Consider the following 19,902-nt stretch of genomic DNA (forward strand, 5'->3'; position numbering starts at 1 on the left):
CACACAGATTCATCCTACATGTTTCTATTAATCATTATGTGGAGTAATAGCTGTCAGATGACATGAATTCACATTCCACCTCTCTCACCTATAATGTCTGTGCAGCCTTAGACACATGGCTTAACTTCCATGAGCCTCTTATTCTCCATCTGTATAATGGGAATAATATTATTTGCAGTAACTATTTCACAGAGCAGTTGTGAGATGCAAATAAGGTCTTATATGAAAATCATTTAATAAATTGTAAAGCACTAAAGAAATATGGATTAGCACTGCTGATATAAAAACAGGCAAAGAAATCTTAGTCAAGGACAAATCCCACGATCTTATGAATTAGAATCATATGAATCTTATTAACTATGGCTCAAGAACCTTAGAAAATAAGCCCATATCTCATTCATTTTTGTATCTGAGACAGTCTAACACAAGACTTTACTTTTTTTCCCCCACAGATAAGATATTATTGATATAGGGAATTCCAAGGTGGGAAACTCTCTCTATCAATACAGACCCACACCTGCTCAGCAAGTTAATAATCGTAGGCTATCTGGAAGCACCAAGCGACTAAGTGGGTTGTTTGCCATTTCCTTCTCCGGCTCATTTTATAGACAAGGAAACTGAGGCAAACATGGTTAAATGACTTGCCTAGGGTCACTCAACCAGACAGGAGGCAAGGTCTTCCTGACTCTTAACACTGGTCCTCTAACACTAAGCCAGGTAGCTAGGTGGCTCAGTAGATTGAGTGCTAGGCCTGGAATCAGGAAGACTTGAGTTCCAATCCAGTCTTACACACTTACTAGCTTTGTGACTCTTAAGTTGCTTGACCTCCATCTTTATCAGTTTCCTTAATTATAAAATGGTGATAATAGTAACACTTAACTCCCAGGGTTGTTGTGAAGATTAAATGAGTAATGTTTATAAAGCACTTTATATACCTTAAGCTCCCCATAAACAAGAGCTATTATTACTGAATAATGTTTTTTTCTTATACTTAGTAGGTGTATACACATACATATATACATATATGTATGTATACATATACATATATACACATATATACATATACATATACACACATATACATATACACACACACACATATATATATATATCTGTTGTAGGACTGACTCAGTGAAGAAACCAAACATTTAGAATTCATCTGGCATTCTTGGTTAGCACTAAAATAATTCAAATGTATAGTATCGGGTTTTAGGTTAGGAACCAAGAAATATTTCTCAGTGTTTTTTTTTGCTAGCCCACCATCAAGGGCATAATAATTAGAAAAGCAGGAGATTGTTCATAGAATAGGAGTAACGGATAACAGATGAATGTATGAAACATGAACAGAATCAAAGGAAGTCTTCTAGCATAGTAGATGGGTCCTCCATGAAGGATTTGGGGAAACACATAAACAAGAATCACACAAGATAAGAAAACAAGGACGGGTGGCCATCTCTGTTTGTGGGGAGAGGTGGGGAATACCAACATATGCATGAAATGATAGATCCTTGGTGTCAAAATATATGCCACAGATATAATACAGAAGGAGATAAGAGAAAATGTTATTTCTGAATTTCTGGACTCTGTTTAAAGCAACTGGAAGACTTAAGAACTTAAAGAAAATTAATCATTAAACATTTCAACCCGCCCACTAAATTGAAAAGTGATCACAATTCAGGCAGATTTCTTTAGGAAAGAAATGCCTCTCCATACCTTGAAAATAGAAGCATCCACCTCCTGATTATAATCCTGCTTGCCGGCATGTTTCCAAGGGATCCGAAACATGCTTTTCTCCTCATTTTCCCAGATGAGCCCAGGATACATATTACTGTCAGTTTGTTCAATCAGCCACTGCCGGAGCCGTCTACCGCTATTTCTGTCACACATCCTAAAGGAAAGAAATCAAAGATCAAGTACTCCCAGACAGTTTCCTCCTTCCCAGGCGTTCTAACAACCAAGAAATGCCATATTAGAAAATGGGGGCTAGAAACATATAAGCTTCCCTCATCAGAGAACAGGGAGAATCCAGAAACCTGAGAAGTCAACGGAGGGAGGAGGCAGTTGTTGGCTCTATGACATCAAATGCTTCAGTAAAAACAAGAAATCTGATTTTTAATCACCACTATTACAAATTACATAATTCCAAGCATCCAAATGTAAGAAAATTCTCTTGATTTTTTTTTAAGGAAAAAATTAATTTTTCAGGTTTTATCAGCTTTGTAGTAAAATATAGACAAAAGCAAAGTCCAAATATTCCAATCCACTTTGTTGTTACTGTTGCTATTTTTGTTAGTCCTTCATTTTCAAAGGACCGGTGATGTCCTGGGTGATGTCTTGACTTCTGTGTGAATTGGATTTAAGTGACAGCCAGTTGCACAAAGTCATAAGCCTCACTCTCTCTTCCTGAGTCATGGACAGCCAATGTCAGGACAAAAGTCAGGACAACTGGTGATGGCCTGGGATGCAGTGGATGACCTTGGCGTCTTCCATGCTGACCAAGCTCTAAGCACTCCACCGCACCTGCTTCAGCTGCCCTCATGGCCGTTGGAACAAACTGTTGCCATCAGCCCATTCAGTGAGGGTTGAGGGGAACATCTTCACATGTCTGGAGTAAACACTGCCCCCAACTCACCAATGGGCTTGAGATATGTCAGTTATTCTCAACCTGCTTTAGCCTCTCTGCCCCTTAGACAGTTTTACCTGAGTGGCCATTGTGCATACTACGACTTCTTGGAACCATGGGTGAGTGTTGGGTGAAGGTAGATATCAAAGGCAGATGAGCAGCCCCGCAAAGGGCTCACATCATTGGTGTTCAACCTCCCTGAACACCCCATACAACCCTGTGGGCCACTCTGACCAGGAAATGGAAAAGCTACTTTCATACTTACAGAGGAAAAACCCCAAAGTCTGCCAACACTAATCCCACCTTTCTACCTGTGTGATTTTGGACAAGTCACCCAACATCTCTGGGGCTCAGTTTCCTCAGCGTAAAATGAGAACATTAGACTCAGTGGCCTCTGGGGTCCCTTTCACCTCTAAATTTGAGATCCAATGATCTTTTTTTAATGCATTCACTCCTTGCTTCTACCTAGGAGAAGCCCGAGCATCTTTCAGGTGCTTCCTCCTATTGAAGAGTTTTCCTGAACCTCACTCAGTTGTTAGTGATCTATCCTTCTTGAAATTACTTTTTTTATGTTACATTTATTTACTTATGTGCACATGTAATATCCCACCCCACCAGAGAATGTAAGCTCCTTGAAGGCAGGAATAATTTCATTTTTGTCTTTGCGTTCTGGCACAATGTTTTGGACATAATAGTGGCTTAATAAATGTTTGCTGAATAGAATTACTAGATGATTATAATTCAGAAATAGAATGAAATGTTGTCCCTGACTTACCAAAATGATACCATTGATCTCATAGGTAGAACATGAGATTTTGAGTTTGTTTTTTTTTTCTCTCCCAATAATATCATATCCTACCTATCATCTTTAATTCTCCTCAAAAGAAAACATTAGGTGACACATTACTACAGGGGGAGTCAATTCCGTTAGAACAATAACAACAGTAATACTGATTCATGTTTACATAATGCTAGGATATTCACAAAATGCTATTCTAATAGTAACCCTATTAGGTAGGGAGTGTGAGTATTATTATTCCCATTTTATATCTGAGGAAACTGAGGCTCAAAGAGGTGGCATAATTGGCCTAGGTTCACAAAACCAGCAAATGCTGCAGTCACAATTTATAGGATCATAGGATTCAGAGCAGCAAGGGACTTTGGAACTCATCCAAAGCCATCATTTCACGTAAAAGGAAACCAAGTCCCAGAGAAGTGAAGCATATTGCCCAAGATCACACAGCCAGTACAGAGCAGAGCTAAGATTCAGACCCAGGACTTTGTTATTTCTGTAGACTGATCTTACATTAGGAGTTGGTTATAATGTATTAATCATGTTTATTAAAAACACAACACTGACCAGGGTGACTTTAAGACAGAGATGTCTGTGCATCCATTCAACTCACATGGTGCCACCCTACTCCATCCCACCCAATTGCTAGTTTTCTCTCCTTCTTGAAATTATTTCATTTACTTTACATTTACTTAATCGTGTACATTTAATATTGCCCCTGCCTCCCACCTGTAGAATATGAGCTCCTTGAGGGCAGGAATTATTTCATTTTTGTCTTTGTATTTCCAGGGTCTGGCACACCAGTTTGCTTTGTTTTGTTTTTTTATGGTTAGATAACGGGGTTAAGTGACTTACCCAGGGTCACACAGCTAGTAAGTGTTATGTGTCTGAGGCCAGATTTGAACTCAGGTCCTCCTGAATCCAGGGCTGGTGCTCTATCCACTGCACCACCTAGATGCCCCCTGGCACACCGTTTTTGCACATAGTAATGACTTCTTAAACATTTGCTGAATAGAACTGCTGGATGAATAAGTTGATTATAATTTAAAAATACCTGTCTCTTCTGTATCTTTATAATACCAGTCATATGCACCTGGAAGGTGGCTGGCCAGGACCAGGGCCGTATAACCAAAATACAAGAACAGAATAAAGCCAACTGGTCGAGTTAGTGATCAAACCTATTCATCTCTTTAGCACCATTTTCTAAGCAATTTGGGCTATAGACCAGCCACAGGAAAAAAAAAAAACCAGGAATAACTCTCTCCAGCTTCTCAGATCTATCTCTTGTAAGAAGAGTCTTTGGAATCTAAGCACCATGCCAGAACATGTCCATTTTCCCAAGAACCATATGGGTGACAATCATGCTTTATTATCTTGCAGTCATCATTTACAAGAACAACAGCTGGAAATCCCCTAAACAGTTGGCCAGACGCCCACCCAAAAAAAAACATTTGTGTTCTGTGGAGTAAAATATAACCTCTTCCTGACGGGCAACAATCGATAGTTACAAAGCACAACATACAGCATGATTCAATTCAATCCAGAAGTAAATTAATCCCTGAGTCAGCACTGCCCATATATCTCCAGGGCATATCTGTAGCCTGGAGACCCACCTGGATTGTAAGGACATCTTACATTGGATGGACAAAAAGAGTTTCTAGTCAAATTTCTGCCAAAACTGCTTTTGTCTGACTCATCCAAATACTTTAGTTCATCCACCCCTGTTGCTTTATGAATTTAAAGAGCAATGAAAGGGGGCAATGGATTGGGGGGGGGAGATGCAGTCTCAATTGTGCCTTCCACTGAAGCCTTCGCTGTTTCTCCTGGTCAGCAGCGACCTCCCCCTTTGGACTACAGAGGATACTTCACTTAGCACCTTTCTGGCGTCCTTATACATCCCTTAAGTCAGTTTTCTATCTTCATGTCTTTTCCCTTTACCAGACTATAAATTTCCTAAAGGTAGGTACTTAGACTTCAGCTCTCTGTTTCTCCTGGAGATAGCCAGTGTTCTACCCACCATAACTGGTTGATGAATGACTGACTGACTGATATAATCTCACTGATCCCAAGTTCCATACCAGTAAAATTAAGGGCTTGAGATCTCTTAACTCTCCCCGCTCTATGCTCCTAAAAGTCATCCACTATGATCCATTCCCCACTGTGAGAGTCAGTATGGGAGAATGGAAAGAACACTGAACTTCCAGACTCAACACTTAGCAGCTGTATGATGTTGGCTAACTCACTTCACTTCTCTGAAACTCAAATTCCTCATCTACAAAATGAAAATAAGACATGGACTAGTGGGATTGTTCGGAAGACATTTGATAAATTTAGAAGTGTTATGGAAGTGTGAGGTAACATTGTAATTTTATTATATGCAGGTTTACTTGGAATAGGATTACATTGTTCAGCACATTGTCTTGTAACTATAGACTTTCAAATCAGGCTTGACCAAGGAGTCAAACAGTTGTACAGCCAAGAAAAAAGGGGGGGGGGCTTTATCACTGATGGGACAGCATCATGTGGGGAGCTATGCTAGAACAATAAAACAAAATTAAACAGCCTCCTGGAACAGAATAACACAATGCATACAATAAGGAAAGGTCTCATAGAGGACAGAAGGATTTCATCAACATAAAAACTGTTGCTATTTGGAAGACTCAGCGATCAGGGTGAGAAAAAGGTGAACAATATACAATTGAGGGTCCTTATCTAAAGTCATTAGGATTTTATATTTACTATGGCTCTCCTGCAGGGTTTTCAGAAAGGAAATTTAGTTGCCCTGAAGACCAAGAGATTTTTTTCTTTTTTTTTTTTTAAGGCAATCAGGGTTAAGTAACTTGCCCAGGTCACACAGATAATAAGTGTCTGGGGGTAGATTTGAACTCAGATCCTCCTGACTCCAGGGCCCATGCTCTATCCACTGCACCACCTAGCTACTCCTAAAACTAAGGGTTCTTAACCTGATGTCCAAAGAATGGATTTCAGAGAGCTTGTGAACCAGGACAGGAAAAATATTTTGATGACTGTATTCCAACATAATTAGTTTCCTTTGTAATCCTATGTACTTTATTTTATGCATTTATTAAAAATATTCTGAGAAGTCACCCATCGGACTGCCAAGAAGAGGCATGATATCAAAAAAGATTAAGAACCCCTGAGCTATTTAAAGTTCCACTGCTCCATCCCACCCCACCCCACCCAGCATTTATTTTATAGCTGCTGGATCTGGAAATTAAGGTGACTTGCCCAAAATCATCCAACAGTTGGCTGGACCCAGCCTTGAAGCTGGGTCACCAACCCCCAGTCCAATGAGTGTCCTCTGCACTACATCAAAGTAATAAAAGGCAGAAGCCAGATCCAAGTTTTCAGCATATATACAGATTTATCTTAATTTTCGTTGGAGTGTGGGCCAAAAGAAGGAGGTCTGAATTTAGTCAGAGGAGAAATGGGTTGAAATTCTAGCTCCACCACTAGAGAGCAAGTCGTTTCCCCTCTTGGGGCCTTACTCTCCTCACCTGTAAAATGGAAGGCTAACTACCTCCTTCACATACGCTTGTTGAAAGGGATGCTCTTTGGAAGCCCTGCCTAGAGCATGAGAGAAATGGGAGCAATTATTATCGTGGTTTAAGATTATCATGTCTCATATAGAGAGAGTCTTGTGTTGTGAAGTTCTTTAGATAGCATCGGCTCCTCATCTTATCCTCACAACCTCCCTTTTACAGAGGAAAAAGGAGCCTCAGGTAGTAAGGTGAGTTGCCCAAATCCACATAGCTACTAAGGGATAGGATTCAGATGCAAATCTTCCCATTCCAAACTGAGAGTTTCTCCCAGCGATTCCTGCAATGAAATTCTATGATTTTATTGTCATTATTAACTGTCATGGTCAAAATTCTATCTGGAGCACCCATAAATTTACATATGCACCAATACTAACCCAGTGCATTGGCAGGAACAATTCAGAAACAGGGTCATGCACTTACAACTAACTTCCTCTTCCTTAATTTCAAGATAATAATTTTTCCTATCTGCCAAGTCCTACCTAGAAATAATCTACATCCCTACAAATCTGTCAGGTAGTAAAGCTCCCCAGATCTACCATCAAAACAGCTTGTCCAACTTGGAAATCCATGTACTAGACAGCAGAGGTGTGTCTTACCCTGTATATCAGGTACCCTTTGGACTGAGTGCATAATTTCCCCTATTACCCCCTCTCATTCTACCAGGAAAGCTTAGAAACTGCTTCAGCTTCTTGCCCTCTTCTTGGCCCTCAACATTCTTGCACTGATGAGACATTTCCAGTTTTATTTCAGAAAACCCTGTGCCTTAATCAAAAAGGATTAAACCATACTCACAGGCCACCAAGCACCCTCTCCTTGGGAAAACAACCAAGGCTCAACTGGGATAATAACAGCTATAAAAAATCTTTATTAAATGCTTACTACTAGCCAGGCACCATGCTAAGAGCTGGGGATACAAAGAAAGGCAAAAACAGTTCTTGCCCTCAGGGAGCTTGCAGTCTAATGGGTAACCTATGTATATATGAGAGGGAGTAAAGTAGACAAACTTTTTATTTAAAAGAATCAAATAAATTTACTATTTCACCACTGAGAAAGTATATAACTTTACTATTAAATATGTAAAATATCTTATAAAATCAAGCCATGATTTCAGGTGATTTTACACAGAAGTTGATCAGGAGCAGTGAACCCAGAGAAGGAAATCATTACTACATTGTGGTGGAGAGGAGTGGGCGCAGTACCCAAATCAAAGGACCTAAAATCAGGTTGATAAATACGAATCTTGGCAGGGGATGCAATACCATTGTATTTACTATGAAAAAAGGAGAAAAAGTCTGGTGCAGGGGTGGGGAACCCGTGGCCTTCTAGGTGCTCAAGTTCAACCCTTTGCCACACTTGAGGACCTAGAGGGCCACATGTGGCCTAGAGGTCGAAAGTTCCCCACCCCTGGCTGATGCCTAGATGTAACAACCTCTATCATAATTCAGGCGATTGAAATATTAGGAAGATAGGGAAGCACAATGTTTAGAAAGACCTCTAAATTTGGAAGAAGTTATTGGTTAGTCAATTAGTTGTTTAAAACTCTTCATGACTCCGTTTAGGGTTTTCTTGGCAAAGATGCTAGAGTGATTTGCCATTCCTGCTCCAGCTCATTTTACAGAAGAGGAAACTGAGGCAGTTAAGTGATTTGCCCAGGGTCACACTGCTAGTTAGTATCTGAAGCCACATTTGAACTCAGGTCTTCCTGACTCCAGGGCCAGCACTCTAGATCCTGGGCCACCAAGCTGCTCCAAATTGGGAAGGCCTAGATTCAAATCCTGATTTTGCTACTTAACTACTTTCATGACCCTAGGCAAAGGTGGAAGGAAAGAAGAGGGGGAAAAGGATAAACATTTATCAAACACCCATTATGTGCCAGGCACTGTGCTAAACTAATGTAAGTCACTTGACTTGAGTCACGATTTTCTCATCTGTAAAATGGATTAACGGATAGACTGAAGTCAGGAAGACTGAGTTCAAATCTGGCCTCAGATACTAAAACTAGCTGTGTGACAAGTCACTTAACCCTGTTTGCCTCAGTTTCATCATCTGTAAAATAACCTGGAGAAAGAAATGACAACCCACTCTAGTATCTTTGCCAAGAAAATTCCAAATGGGGTCATGAAGAGTAGGAGACAACTGAAATGACTGAACAACAATAACAATAAAATCTTTTCCATCTCAAAATTTTATAATTCTCACACAACAGTCATATATATGGTAAGTGGTAACCTAGAATAAGTAATTTTTTTCTATTTTCTCCATTTTTTTTATCCTATTATGTAAACTTTTTATCCATGATAAATGCTGACTTCTTTGAAAACTTTTTAGAAAAATCAGAAACATATCTGATATCTCTAACTATGAATCAGAGACTTCCCCAAATCCCACTGGAATGAATTTTTTTCATGGTCTTCATTGTAGCCTATATTCATGGGCCCTTCTCTGGACTTAAAATCCATTCCACTACTGGAAAAAAGTCCTGGAGTCTGCCAAGAGCCAGATACCAATAATGGACCTCTATCCAAGGTTCAGAAAGCCATTGGAGACTTGGAGGGAGAGGGCGAAAGAAGAGCTTACCTGGTCCAGATAAGTAAGTTCATCTTCATATAATAACCTTAAATTTAGTTTTGGATACTAGATGATAGAAAGGCCAGCACATTAAATAAAGGAAGGTGTTGTGTAGTAATGCAAATGCTGCTTTTGGAATCCAAGGACCTGAGTTTAACTCAGAGCTTTTCCACTTCCTGGGTACAAAACCCTAGTCAAGTCTCTCTCAGCCCTCTCTGGACCTCAGTTTCCTCATCTGTGTTGGACTAGATCTTAGATTTCTAAGATCCCTTCCAATTCTAAATTCTGTCATGAGGGAGATGGTCTATTCACAATTCCTTTGGCAAACAAAAACTCCCTAAAAGAATATTATTTAGGTGTTAAAGAAGACACATGATTTCATCAGTGGGGATACCCCTCCACCAATGAAACACAGTCCCTCCACACATTAGTAGATGATCTTCATGAGTTGCTCTTGGGGAAAAAATACATCATGGGGGAAGAGGCTCTTTGAGTTTAACTAGACTGCTTCTCAGTCAACAGATGCACAATAAATACACTGCTTGAAATTAAAGCCCCTCCAGCTGAGTGGGGCCAAAATCTGAACTTCACAGACAGCCTTTGAAATCCCAGATCAACTCCACAGAGTGTTGAGGAACTGGAGGATATGTATGGAGGATTATTTAGACAATGAAAATCACTTCGGTGAGATTTAAGGTTTGGGGAGGGTAGGAAAAGGAGGAAGTATATAGACAAAACTGCCTTTTTTAAAAGCAGACATATGCTTAGGCATGGGGGGAAATAGAGTGATTATTTCTCTAAGTCTTTCTTTTCTTTCCCCATTCCCTGATCTCTATGGCAGGGCGATCCATTTCCCCTTCAAAGACAAAAAAAAGGTCTGGGACACAGTTTCCCGCTCTTTGTCACACTTGAGGGAGGGAAGAGAACAGTACCATATTTCATTTTTATCTCCATCACAAATCACCACATGTTAGCCATGGACAAGGGTGCCAAAGATAGGTGAGGGTTGGTGATTTCCTTATGGACAGCACCTTTCCTAAATCAGATGCTCTCAGGGAGCACACTTAGAAAAGTGGCATTGGGTCAGCCAGGTCAGTTTGAGATCAGGTAGAAATTCCACTAATACAGGCAGGAAAAGTGTGGTTCTTTACTCCATGTTGTCAAACTAGAAAGATTTCTACACAATAGCCTTACCTGCCTCATTTTTAAAGTGTTTTGATTCTGTTCACACACATATACACACACACACACACACACACACACACACACACACACACCCACACCACACCACACTTGACAGCTTCAAGTGAATCTTCTCAAGAAAATAGTCAATACTGAGGATGCCTTTTTGATCCACAGCTTTCTGACTAGGTCTAAGGCATCCCTGAGTAGGAACATCTCATCTCATTTGTACAGTATGGACACTTGGAGGCCCAGAAACCACTCCAAGCCCCCAAATAATTAATTAATTAGTTGATAAAAGTCTTTCTCCCAAGGGCCAACCCAATGATGCCTGAAACTGTGATTCAGCCATCTACCAGAGAAGACATGTTAAACCAGTTGGAAGATGCCAGCACAACTTTTGTTAATTAATTTATCAGAAGCCTTTACCCACTGACAGAGTGGTAAGGGTAGTTTGTAACAGGACACAGCACGCAGGTCTAGCAGAGCCTTCCTGAGGGATAGAGAGAAGAGCAGAAGGAAGGGTATTCAAAGGCTATATGGTAACAGAGAGATAATCCCTAGAAAGAGAGTCAAAAAACTAGAGTTCAGATTTCTGTATCACATTTAACTGGCTGTGTGACTTTGGGCAAGTAATTTGGCCTTTTGGAGTCTCAGTTTTCTCATCTATAAAATGAAGGGGCTGGAATAAGTGGTCTCTTTTATCCCTACTAGCTCATATGATCTGTGACTCTATGAAAGAAGAATCCAGGAGTACAAGAGGAAGACAAAGCAGTTTCTTTCCTCTGGCTCTGTAGTTTGAAAAGACAGAAAACATAAGACTAGTTCCTTCACTATGCTACCCTGAGCAGAGTTCAAATCCCACTTCCAAAAGGGAAGTTAAAGTATTAATTTTTTTAAAATAGTTGCACAAGCAGAAAAAAAAAACAAAGAACAAACTTCTCAGAGCTGGGCACTAACAAAGATAGGCTGAAAAGATAGGCATACTTCAACAACTTAAAACTTTTGTACTTGCAAAGCTCCTGTAGCACAGAGAAATAGATAAAGTTTAGATTACTCCTTGCCTTCAGGGAGCTTACCTCATTATGAATCAACAAAAAAAGTACTTCCAAATCCTTGAACTTTGACCATTACAGAGGCAGAGAGCGGAAGGGAGAAATACAATATATAGGCACCGATCCATCTTTCAATCAGGGGATTTAGAATTAGAAAGGACCTGAAATATTAAGTCAAATCTCTTCATTTTAAAAGATGAGGAAAATGAGGTCTCAAGATGTCAAATGACTTATAGACTAGAGAAAGAATGTCGGAGTGAGAAGAGACATAGAACACAGAATGTCAGAGCCAACAAGAGCCTTAAAACAAAGAATATCGACTTAGCAAGGACTCGGAAAGATAGATTCCCAGAATCTCAGAGCTGAGAGACCCCAGAGGTCACTAATCTAATCTCTACCTGAATGAGAATCTCTACTACGATAACCCAACAAGTGATCATTCAGTCTTAGTTTGAAGATGCCTAAGTGAGGAAAAATCCACTACTTCTCAAGGCCACCCATTCCACTCTTGAATAGATGTGCTAATTGTTAGAACCTTTTCCCCGATAGGAAGCCTGAATTAGCCTCTTTGCAATTTTCCAATCTTTGCTCCTTTCTGCCTCCAACCCCACCCTACTCCGCAACCCTCACCAAGCAAAACAAATCTAAACTCTCTCATAAAGTCTTTTAAATATAGGAAGACAACTATTATGTTCACCACCCCCAAGTCCTCTCTTCTCTCGTTTAAATATTCCCAATCTTTTCCAGCAGATCTCACCTGCCCTGATACTGAGGTTCGTTAATGTCCTCTGGTTGCCCTCCTCTGGAGGGCCCCAGCTTGTCAATGCCCCCCAAATATGACATTTAGAACCGAACACAGTTATTTTCTATGTCTAACCGGGCCAAAGGACAGTAGGACTATACCTTTCCTCTTTCTGGACGTTTGGCCTCTCTCAGTGGAGCCCCTGATCATAGGCTAATACAGGATAACAAAGCTAGAAAGGACATTTAGAGAGAGCCTTCAGACCAATCCCCTCATTCTACGCTTGAGGAATAAGTTGGCAATAACAGCATGGCTAAGATTGGTACCCAAGTCCTCTGTCTCCAAATGTAATGCCACTACATATAAATAATATATATGTATATAGTCATTTATTCTGCCCATTATATCGGGGGACACTAGACCGAGCTGGGCTGGATAAGGACCCATTGTCAATTCTTTTCCTTGGAAAGCCTCAGAAGAAAGGGCGAGAGGAGAGTCCCTACCTGTTAGCCAGAAGTCGTCAGAAAAAGGTCCCAGCCTGGAGCAGCTTTCGCCGCTGCGATTGTCAGGAGCTAGCGAGTAATTGGGTAGTCCAGGGGCCCAGAGGGTGACAGTAGCCCCGGGCGGGGCCGTATATGAGCTCGGGGAGTGTCCCGACCATCCCACCCCCTGACCCGACTGATAGCGGCTCGGACCAATGGCTGGCGACGGAAGGGGAGGACTGGACCAATGGGTGCCCGCCATGCGGAGACCCTTCTTCTAAGCGCTGCTTTTCCGAGAAACCGGTCCAGTCTAGGAGGCAGCAGGGGCTGTGACTTTGACCGTGGAGCTGGCTGCAGGGGCTTCCCCCTCCTAACGAGGGTTCCCCGTTCCTCATCCAGGACTCCGGGGCCCGAGCCGCGTGAGGACTGAGGGGCGGCAGCCGTGGGAGGCTCCAGAGACTCGAACCAGCTGGGGGCGGCGGGGGTCCCGGGCGGCAGCAGGGATTTGAGGGGTGGGATGCTACGGCCGAAAGTGACTCGAGTCAGCTGGGCCCAAGCGGAGGCGGAGGCGGAGGCGGGAATTTCCCGGAGGTCAGAGCCCAGAGACCCTCAACTAACTCTGCCAGGAGGAAAAGTAGAACCCGAGCAGGTCACGGAACCGCCTCCACCGGCGACCCGACGACGCACTGGCGTTTGCCCGGCGGCTGGAAATAAGCCTCCACCTGAGCCTTCCTGGGGGGATGCTTTGTTCACTTGTTCCCAGGAAGAGAGGCAGGGGGCAGGGGGAGTAGGAAGATGGTATTTATTTTTATAAATTAAAAAATGTAAATGTTATTTACATATAAATAAAATATATCAGTTAAAAGGCCCGTATGGTTTTTTTTTAAGCTGAGCAGCCCCCACTACCTGATGAGCCTCTCTGAGCCTCAGTTTCCTCCTTTTGTAAAATGAGGAGGTAGAACTAAATGAGTTCTGAGTCCCAAAGAGTCCTTGGGTGAAAGTCCTGCTCACAGAGTTAAGAAGTGAACCCAGATCCCAAAGCTGCTCGAAAGAATTAGGGGTCGGGGAACCAAGAAGGAAACTTTTAGGGGCAGCTAGTAAACCCTCTTCCACTGCTGTTCCCGTGGGTCCTTAGAAGGTCTTAAAATTTACCCTAATGCATGGGAGAGCGGAGGAATACGAATCGAAATATGAAACCTGATTTTTAAGTAATCTGAGCACACACTAATTGTGTGACCTCAGAAAAGTCATTTCAGGCTCCCTGGGCCTCCCCTCTGCAAAATGAGGGAGTTAGTGATCTCTGAGCCCCAAAGTCATTCAGCCTCTCAAGATAAAAGCCACTTTTCACAGCTCTAAAGGCGGCCAAGGAGTTCTTAGAAGCATAAATGCATACCACAAACTTCAATTTGGAACAAACTGTAATGCCTCCCTTCCCCACCACCTGTGTGTCCTCAGGCAAATGTCTCTGGATTTCAGTTTTGTCCATCCTATATAATCCTATATATTTGTCCATCCTTGAGCTTCCAGATCCAAATCTAAAGATAGATAGATACACATATATGGATATATAGCCACACACATATATGCATATATACACATATACATATATACACATATATAATATACACATATGTGTATATGTGTGGCACAGTGGATAGAGCTCTGGCCTTGAAGTCAGGAGGACATGAGTTCAAATCGTCTCAGACACATGACACTTACTATCTGTGTGACCCTGGGCAAGTCACTTAACCCCAATTGCCTCACCAAAAAGCAAAAAAAAAAAAACCACACACACACACACACACACACACACACACATATACAGTGACCCTCAAAGCAGACTAGCTTCATGGGGCTGGGGGATACCCCACCCAATGACACGACAGGAATTCATTAAGTAGAGATTCCGTGTCAGGCTTGACCAAGGAAATTTAGACTGTTTACTTCCCTCTTTAACTGAAGAGTTCCACAGCTAAAAAAGGCAGCCAGAGATAAACCTCCCTAACCTGGAAGACAGCCTATGAAAAGTGGTCCCACCAGCTTATCCCTTGACCCAGCTCAGCGGAAGGACTCTTAGGCATTGACTTTGAACTTGAAGTGGACTGGATGTCTTCTTAGGGCTTCTCTAGGCTCTTGGTCGAGTCATTAATGGAAAGCATTTCTACAATCTAATGTGACATAACCAGTTTACACTGAATTGTCAATCGGATTGATTTCCTGCCACCCCCAACTCCAAAAAAGGAATCACTAGGTTAAAATGTGTTATTTTTTGTGTCAGTAGATAATGTATCTGAGAGCAGCAGGATGTGGTGATAAGAGGATTGGCCTTGGAGTCAAGTGACCTCAATAGGACTATTCTATGACTTTCTGCAAGCAATTTGAATCTAAGCTTCACTTTTCTTATCTGTAAAATGAAGGGATTAATACTAGTATCATATCGCTCACAAGGCTGTTCTAAGAAGAAAGCTTTAAGGAAAGCTTTTCCAAATGTAAAGCATATATAAATGTAAGGTGTCATTTTTCTACTCCAGTCCCCCATACCCCCTCCAATTCCTTTGAGCAGTTTGGAATCTGGGCTCACTTCTTAACTCTGTGAGTAGGGCTTTTACCCAAGGACTGTTTGAGACTCAGACTCATTTAGCCTTACCTCGTCGTTTTACAAAAGAGGAAACTGAGGCTCAGAAAGGGGAACTGAGTTTTCCAAAGCTCCCCAGGTAATGGGGGCTGCGCAACTTTCTCACAGGATTGTCGTGAAGGTGATTTGAAAGGGCTATAGAAATGAGTGGGGCAGCAGCAGTAATAGTGGAAAACAAGAGCTCCAGACCTCATCCAATGACTCAATAGCTGTGCAATCTTTGTCAAATCATTTAACTGCTCCAGGCCTCAGTTTTCTTATCTATAAAATGGGAAGATGAACACTTGCACTCATTACACAACACCTCATAGATTTGTTGTAAGAATCAAATTGAGCTTCTCTATGTAAAGAGCTTTGTATTCCCTTTACAAAATACCTTGCCCCTCACAAAGGGGATCATTAAAATAAGTGTTTATAGGGAAGTGTCAGTAAAAATATTTCCAGCTAAAAAGAGTGGAGTCACTGCCAAGTGAACAACAGCAAATTAAGATGAGCATTTCTAAAAGTGCTTTACAGTTAGACTTAGCCATAATTGAATCTTTTATTGTGATATGATGCAAAGAGTGCTGGATTTAGAGGCCAGGGAGACAGACCAGTGTGTGTGTGTGTGTGTGTGTGTGTGTGTGTGTGTGTGTGTGTGTGTGTGTGTGTGCCTGTGTGTGAAATCCTCCTTCTACACCTCCTCGCTATGACTGGGCAAGTCACTGAATTTCTCTGAACCTTCATTTCCTTATCTATAAAATAAGAATAATAAGAGTAATTGTACCTGCTTCACAGGGTTGTTGTAAGGATCAATTGAGGTAATAAACCTAAAGTATAAAGTACAGCTATCCACAGGAATTGCTAAGAGGCTACTTTATACCTTGCTTGATTCATAGGATTATTGTGGACCAGTGGAAGGAAAGGGTGGGAAGGGAAAAGAAGGGAAGAGGAGGGGAGAGGAAGAAAGGGAAGGAAAAGTTAATGGAGGGGAGGGAGGAAAAGGAAGAAAAGGGAGAGGGGAAGAGGAAGGAAAGCGGATGCTGAGTGATGAATCAGCCAATTCACAGCACTGCTTGAAAGAATAAGAGAGGGGGGCAGCTAGGTGGTGAAGTGGCACCGGCCCTGGATTCAGGAGGACCTGAGTTCAAATCCAGCCTCAGACACATAACACTTACTAGCTGTGTGACCCTGGGCAATTTGTGACCCCCATTGCCTAGCCAAACAAAAAAAAATAAAAATAAAAAATAAAAAAAATTTAAAAAGAATAAGAGAGGGAACAGTCTTTTCCGACTGTTTATATGGGCTACATTGTGGTTGTTGCTGGTGATGGGGTGGGGAGGGAGGAGAGCTGGACAAAATATTAGTAATGTATATTTCTATTGCCCTGATAGAGCTACACCTGTAGAGAGGTGGACTTAGTATAAAGGGGTTTATTGGTCACCTTAGAATAGTTCTAAAAGATTTTTTTCTGCTGTACAGATCACTGCAGCAAAATCAAAGCCCCATGAACTATTTGGATTAATGTCCATTTTTGCTTGTCATCAAAATTAGCGGTAAGAATAGAGCTGCTTTTAATTATTCCCCAAATGAATGCTGTCTACCTTTTGTTAAATAACAGTCATCTGGGGGATCTTATTAGCTGGGGGATCTTAAAAGACAATTGTGGAGCTAAGGGAAAATGTCAGGCAGGTGATGTTTGTCTTAAAAGCCCTTTCTTCCTTTTTGGCATCCACCCAGGACCTGTCTTTCTAGCCAAGCACTTGACTGGCCCTCTGCTATCAAGGGCATATCCCTGCCATGTATTTCACCACCAGCACCCAGTGCCACCACTGAAACTTAACTGTTCTCTATTTCATTTCCACAGATTCTTTACTCAAAGTTGGCATCCAAGATTGACAATCAGTCAATCAGATCAGCAACTCTGTGGCAATGCACTACTGGAAAAAGACTTAAATGGAAGACTTCCTTTGCATCTATCCACCAGGACTCTCCTTTCCTTCTTCTGTTCTAGGATACATCTTTAAATTACAATGTCTTTCTGGGGACATTATATTTCCACCCAAACCCTGCCCTCTTTAAAATTTCCCTATTACTGTCTGGACTAACACAATTATTCCAGCCCCAGGTGGACAACCTGGGTGTCATCCTTTACTCTTCATTCTCACCTCCCATTTCCAAACAGTTGCTAAGGTCTGTCAATGTAATACCTTTTGCATAAGCCCCCTTCTGTCTTCAGATACTGCTGCCATCCTGGTGTAGGTCCTAACCATCTCATGCCTAGACTATTTCAATTGCCTCCTGGTTGGTCTACCCATCACAAGTCTCTCCCACTACAATTCAACCAGCCTCAGACACTTGACACTTACTAGCTGTGTGACCTTTGGCAAATCACTTAACCCTAATTCCCTTACCTCCCACCCTACTCAAAAAAAAAAACTTCAAAAGGTTCGTGATTTTTTTTTAGCTGATATCATGATACTTTTATTTTTCCCCAATATGTTCATATGTAATATTTTATTTTTCCCAATTACATGTTAAAACATTTTTTAAGTTTTGAGCTCCACATTCTATCCTTTCCGCTTTCCTTCTTCTCCCCCTCCCACAGTAAGCAATCTAATATAGTTTATACATGTGCAACCATGTAAAACATTTCCATATTAGACATTTTGTACAAGAAGACTCAAATTTTTAAAAAGAATGAATGAAAACAATAAAGTAAAAAATACCATGCTTCAGTCTGTATTCAGACAGTATTGGTTCTTTCTCTACAGGTGGATAGAATGCTTCATCATGAGCTCTTTGGGATTGTCTTGGATCATTCTATTGCTGAAAATAGCTAAGTCATTCACAATTCTTCATCGTACAATAATGCTGTTACTACATACAACATTCTTCTGGTTCTGTTCATTTCACTTTGCATCACTTCATGTAAGTCTTTCCAGGTTTTTCTGAAATCTTCCTGCTTGTCATTTCTTATAGCACAATAATATTCCATCACAATCATATACCACAGTTTGTATAGTAATTCCCCAGAGTCACGATTTCTTAAGTGGGATACTCCCTCCACTTAAAAAAAAAAACCCTGCCCCCCCAACCCCCCACCCCAGATATAACAGAACATAATTCATGAGTTGTCATGGCCAAAAACAAGATATCACCTAGTAGTCAAACTCCTAGTGGCATTGCCTGGTAATACTGCCTCATAGAAATGAAAACCTCAAACTCAGCAAGGAGGCTGGTGGAGGACAGTGGACCCATGGAGTCACTGGTGCCCAGCCCTCTGCCAGAATGGTACTTGAAGCTGTTTTGTATCAGTAGAACTTGTTAGAGCTTAGATGCCACTGCTGTTGCCTCCAAGAATCCAAGACTGCCTCCACACCATTAGTCACTGCAGGATTCTAGTGCCTACCTACTAGCCTGGCATAGAGGCAGCCTAATCCCAAGGTCTTCAACCCATCAGTTTATGATTGCTTTTGATACCTATTATATGTTAGGCCTCCTTTTCTCCTTTATCTATCCAAATCCCAATTCTTCAAGGTCTAGATTGAGTTGTTTGAAGTAAAATAATAAGGAGGCTACTTTCTGAATTGACTACTATTCATGCATGCATGATGACTAGTTAGTATGGAATCTTACTTGTTTGCAGAAGTTTGCTTATCCTGTCCATCCCACTCCCTCCCCAATGACACTGCTGAGGTTACCATCACTATCACATCTGTAACAGAGGTCACAGAACAGCAGAATCTCAAAGACAGAAGGGATCTGGGCTGAGTTCAAATCCTGCCTCAGGCAATTACTAGCTGTTACTCATCTTTTGCTCTTGAAGAGGACCAGTGACATCAGGAGGGTGATGTCGTGACTTCCTAGCGAATTGGATTTAAGTGAGGCCAGGTTGGGGAAAGTCATCAGCCTCACTCTCTTCTCCAGAATCACTGGAGTCCAGTGGCAATACAACAGTCAGGACAACCGGTGATGGCCCAGGATGCATGTTACCGTTGGCAAGCCACTTAATCTCTCAGCATCAGTACCCTTAGTCAGTTAAGCGAAGACCTCTGAGCTCTTGTCCAGCTCTGAATCCAGTATTCTGTGACTTCAGTACTGAACAATACTTCACCACATGTCCAATCTAGAGGCCATCCAGCCTTTCCTTGAGGAACTATAGTAAATGACAATCAAGATTTTAATAGACTTTCTTTCAACAAGCAGATATGATTAGTGGTATTTAACAGTTTTCTCCAAAGATGTTGGTGGAACAATTGCTTTTAATGAGAATTTTC

At 41.5% G+C, this 19,902-nt stretch overlaps 1 protein-coding gene across 2 annotated transcripts in view; it reads right to left on the minus strand.

Moving 5' to 3' along the window:
• Window positions 1-13,146, minus strand: part of IRF8 (interferon regulatory factor 8) — a 37,807-nt gene extending 24,661 nt beyond the window's left edge. For both annotated transcript variants that reach the window (XM_020989230.2, XM_020989229.2), the window contains exons 1-2: window positions 13,030-13,146; window positions 1,714-1,888 (exon numbers count right to left, since the gene is read on the minus strand). In XM_020989230.2, the coding sequence (XP_020844889.1) occupies window positions 1,714-1,887 (174 nt within the window). In that variant the 5' untranslated portion in view covers window position 1,888; window positions 13,030-13,146. The remainder of the gene's footprint in view (window positions 1-1,713; window positions 1,889-13,029) is intronic.
• Between the last annotated feature and the right edge of the window lie 6,756 nt (window positions 13,147-19,902).

Source organism: Phascolarctos cinereus, unplaced genomic scaffold, assembly GCF_003287225.1.
Source record: "Phascolarctos cinereus isolate Bilbo 61053 unplaced genomic scaffold, phaCin_HiC Scaffold_2;HRSCAF=192, whole genome shotgun sequence".
Taxonomy (NCBI): Eukaryota; Metazoa; Chordata; class Mammalia; order Diprotodontia; family Phascolarctidae; genus Phascolarctos; species Phascolarctos cinereus.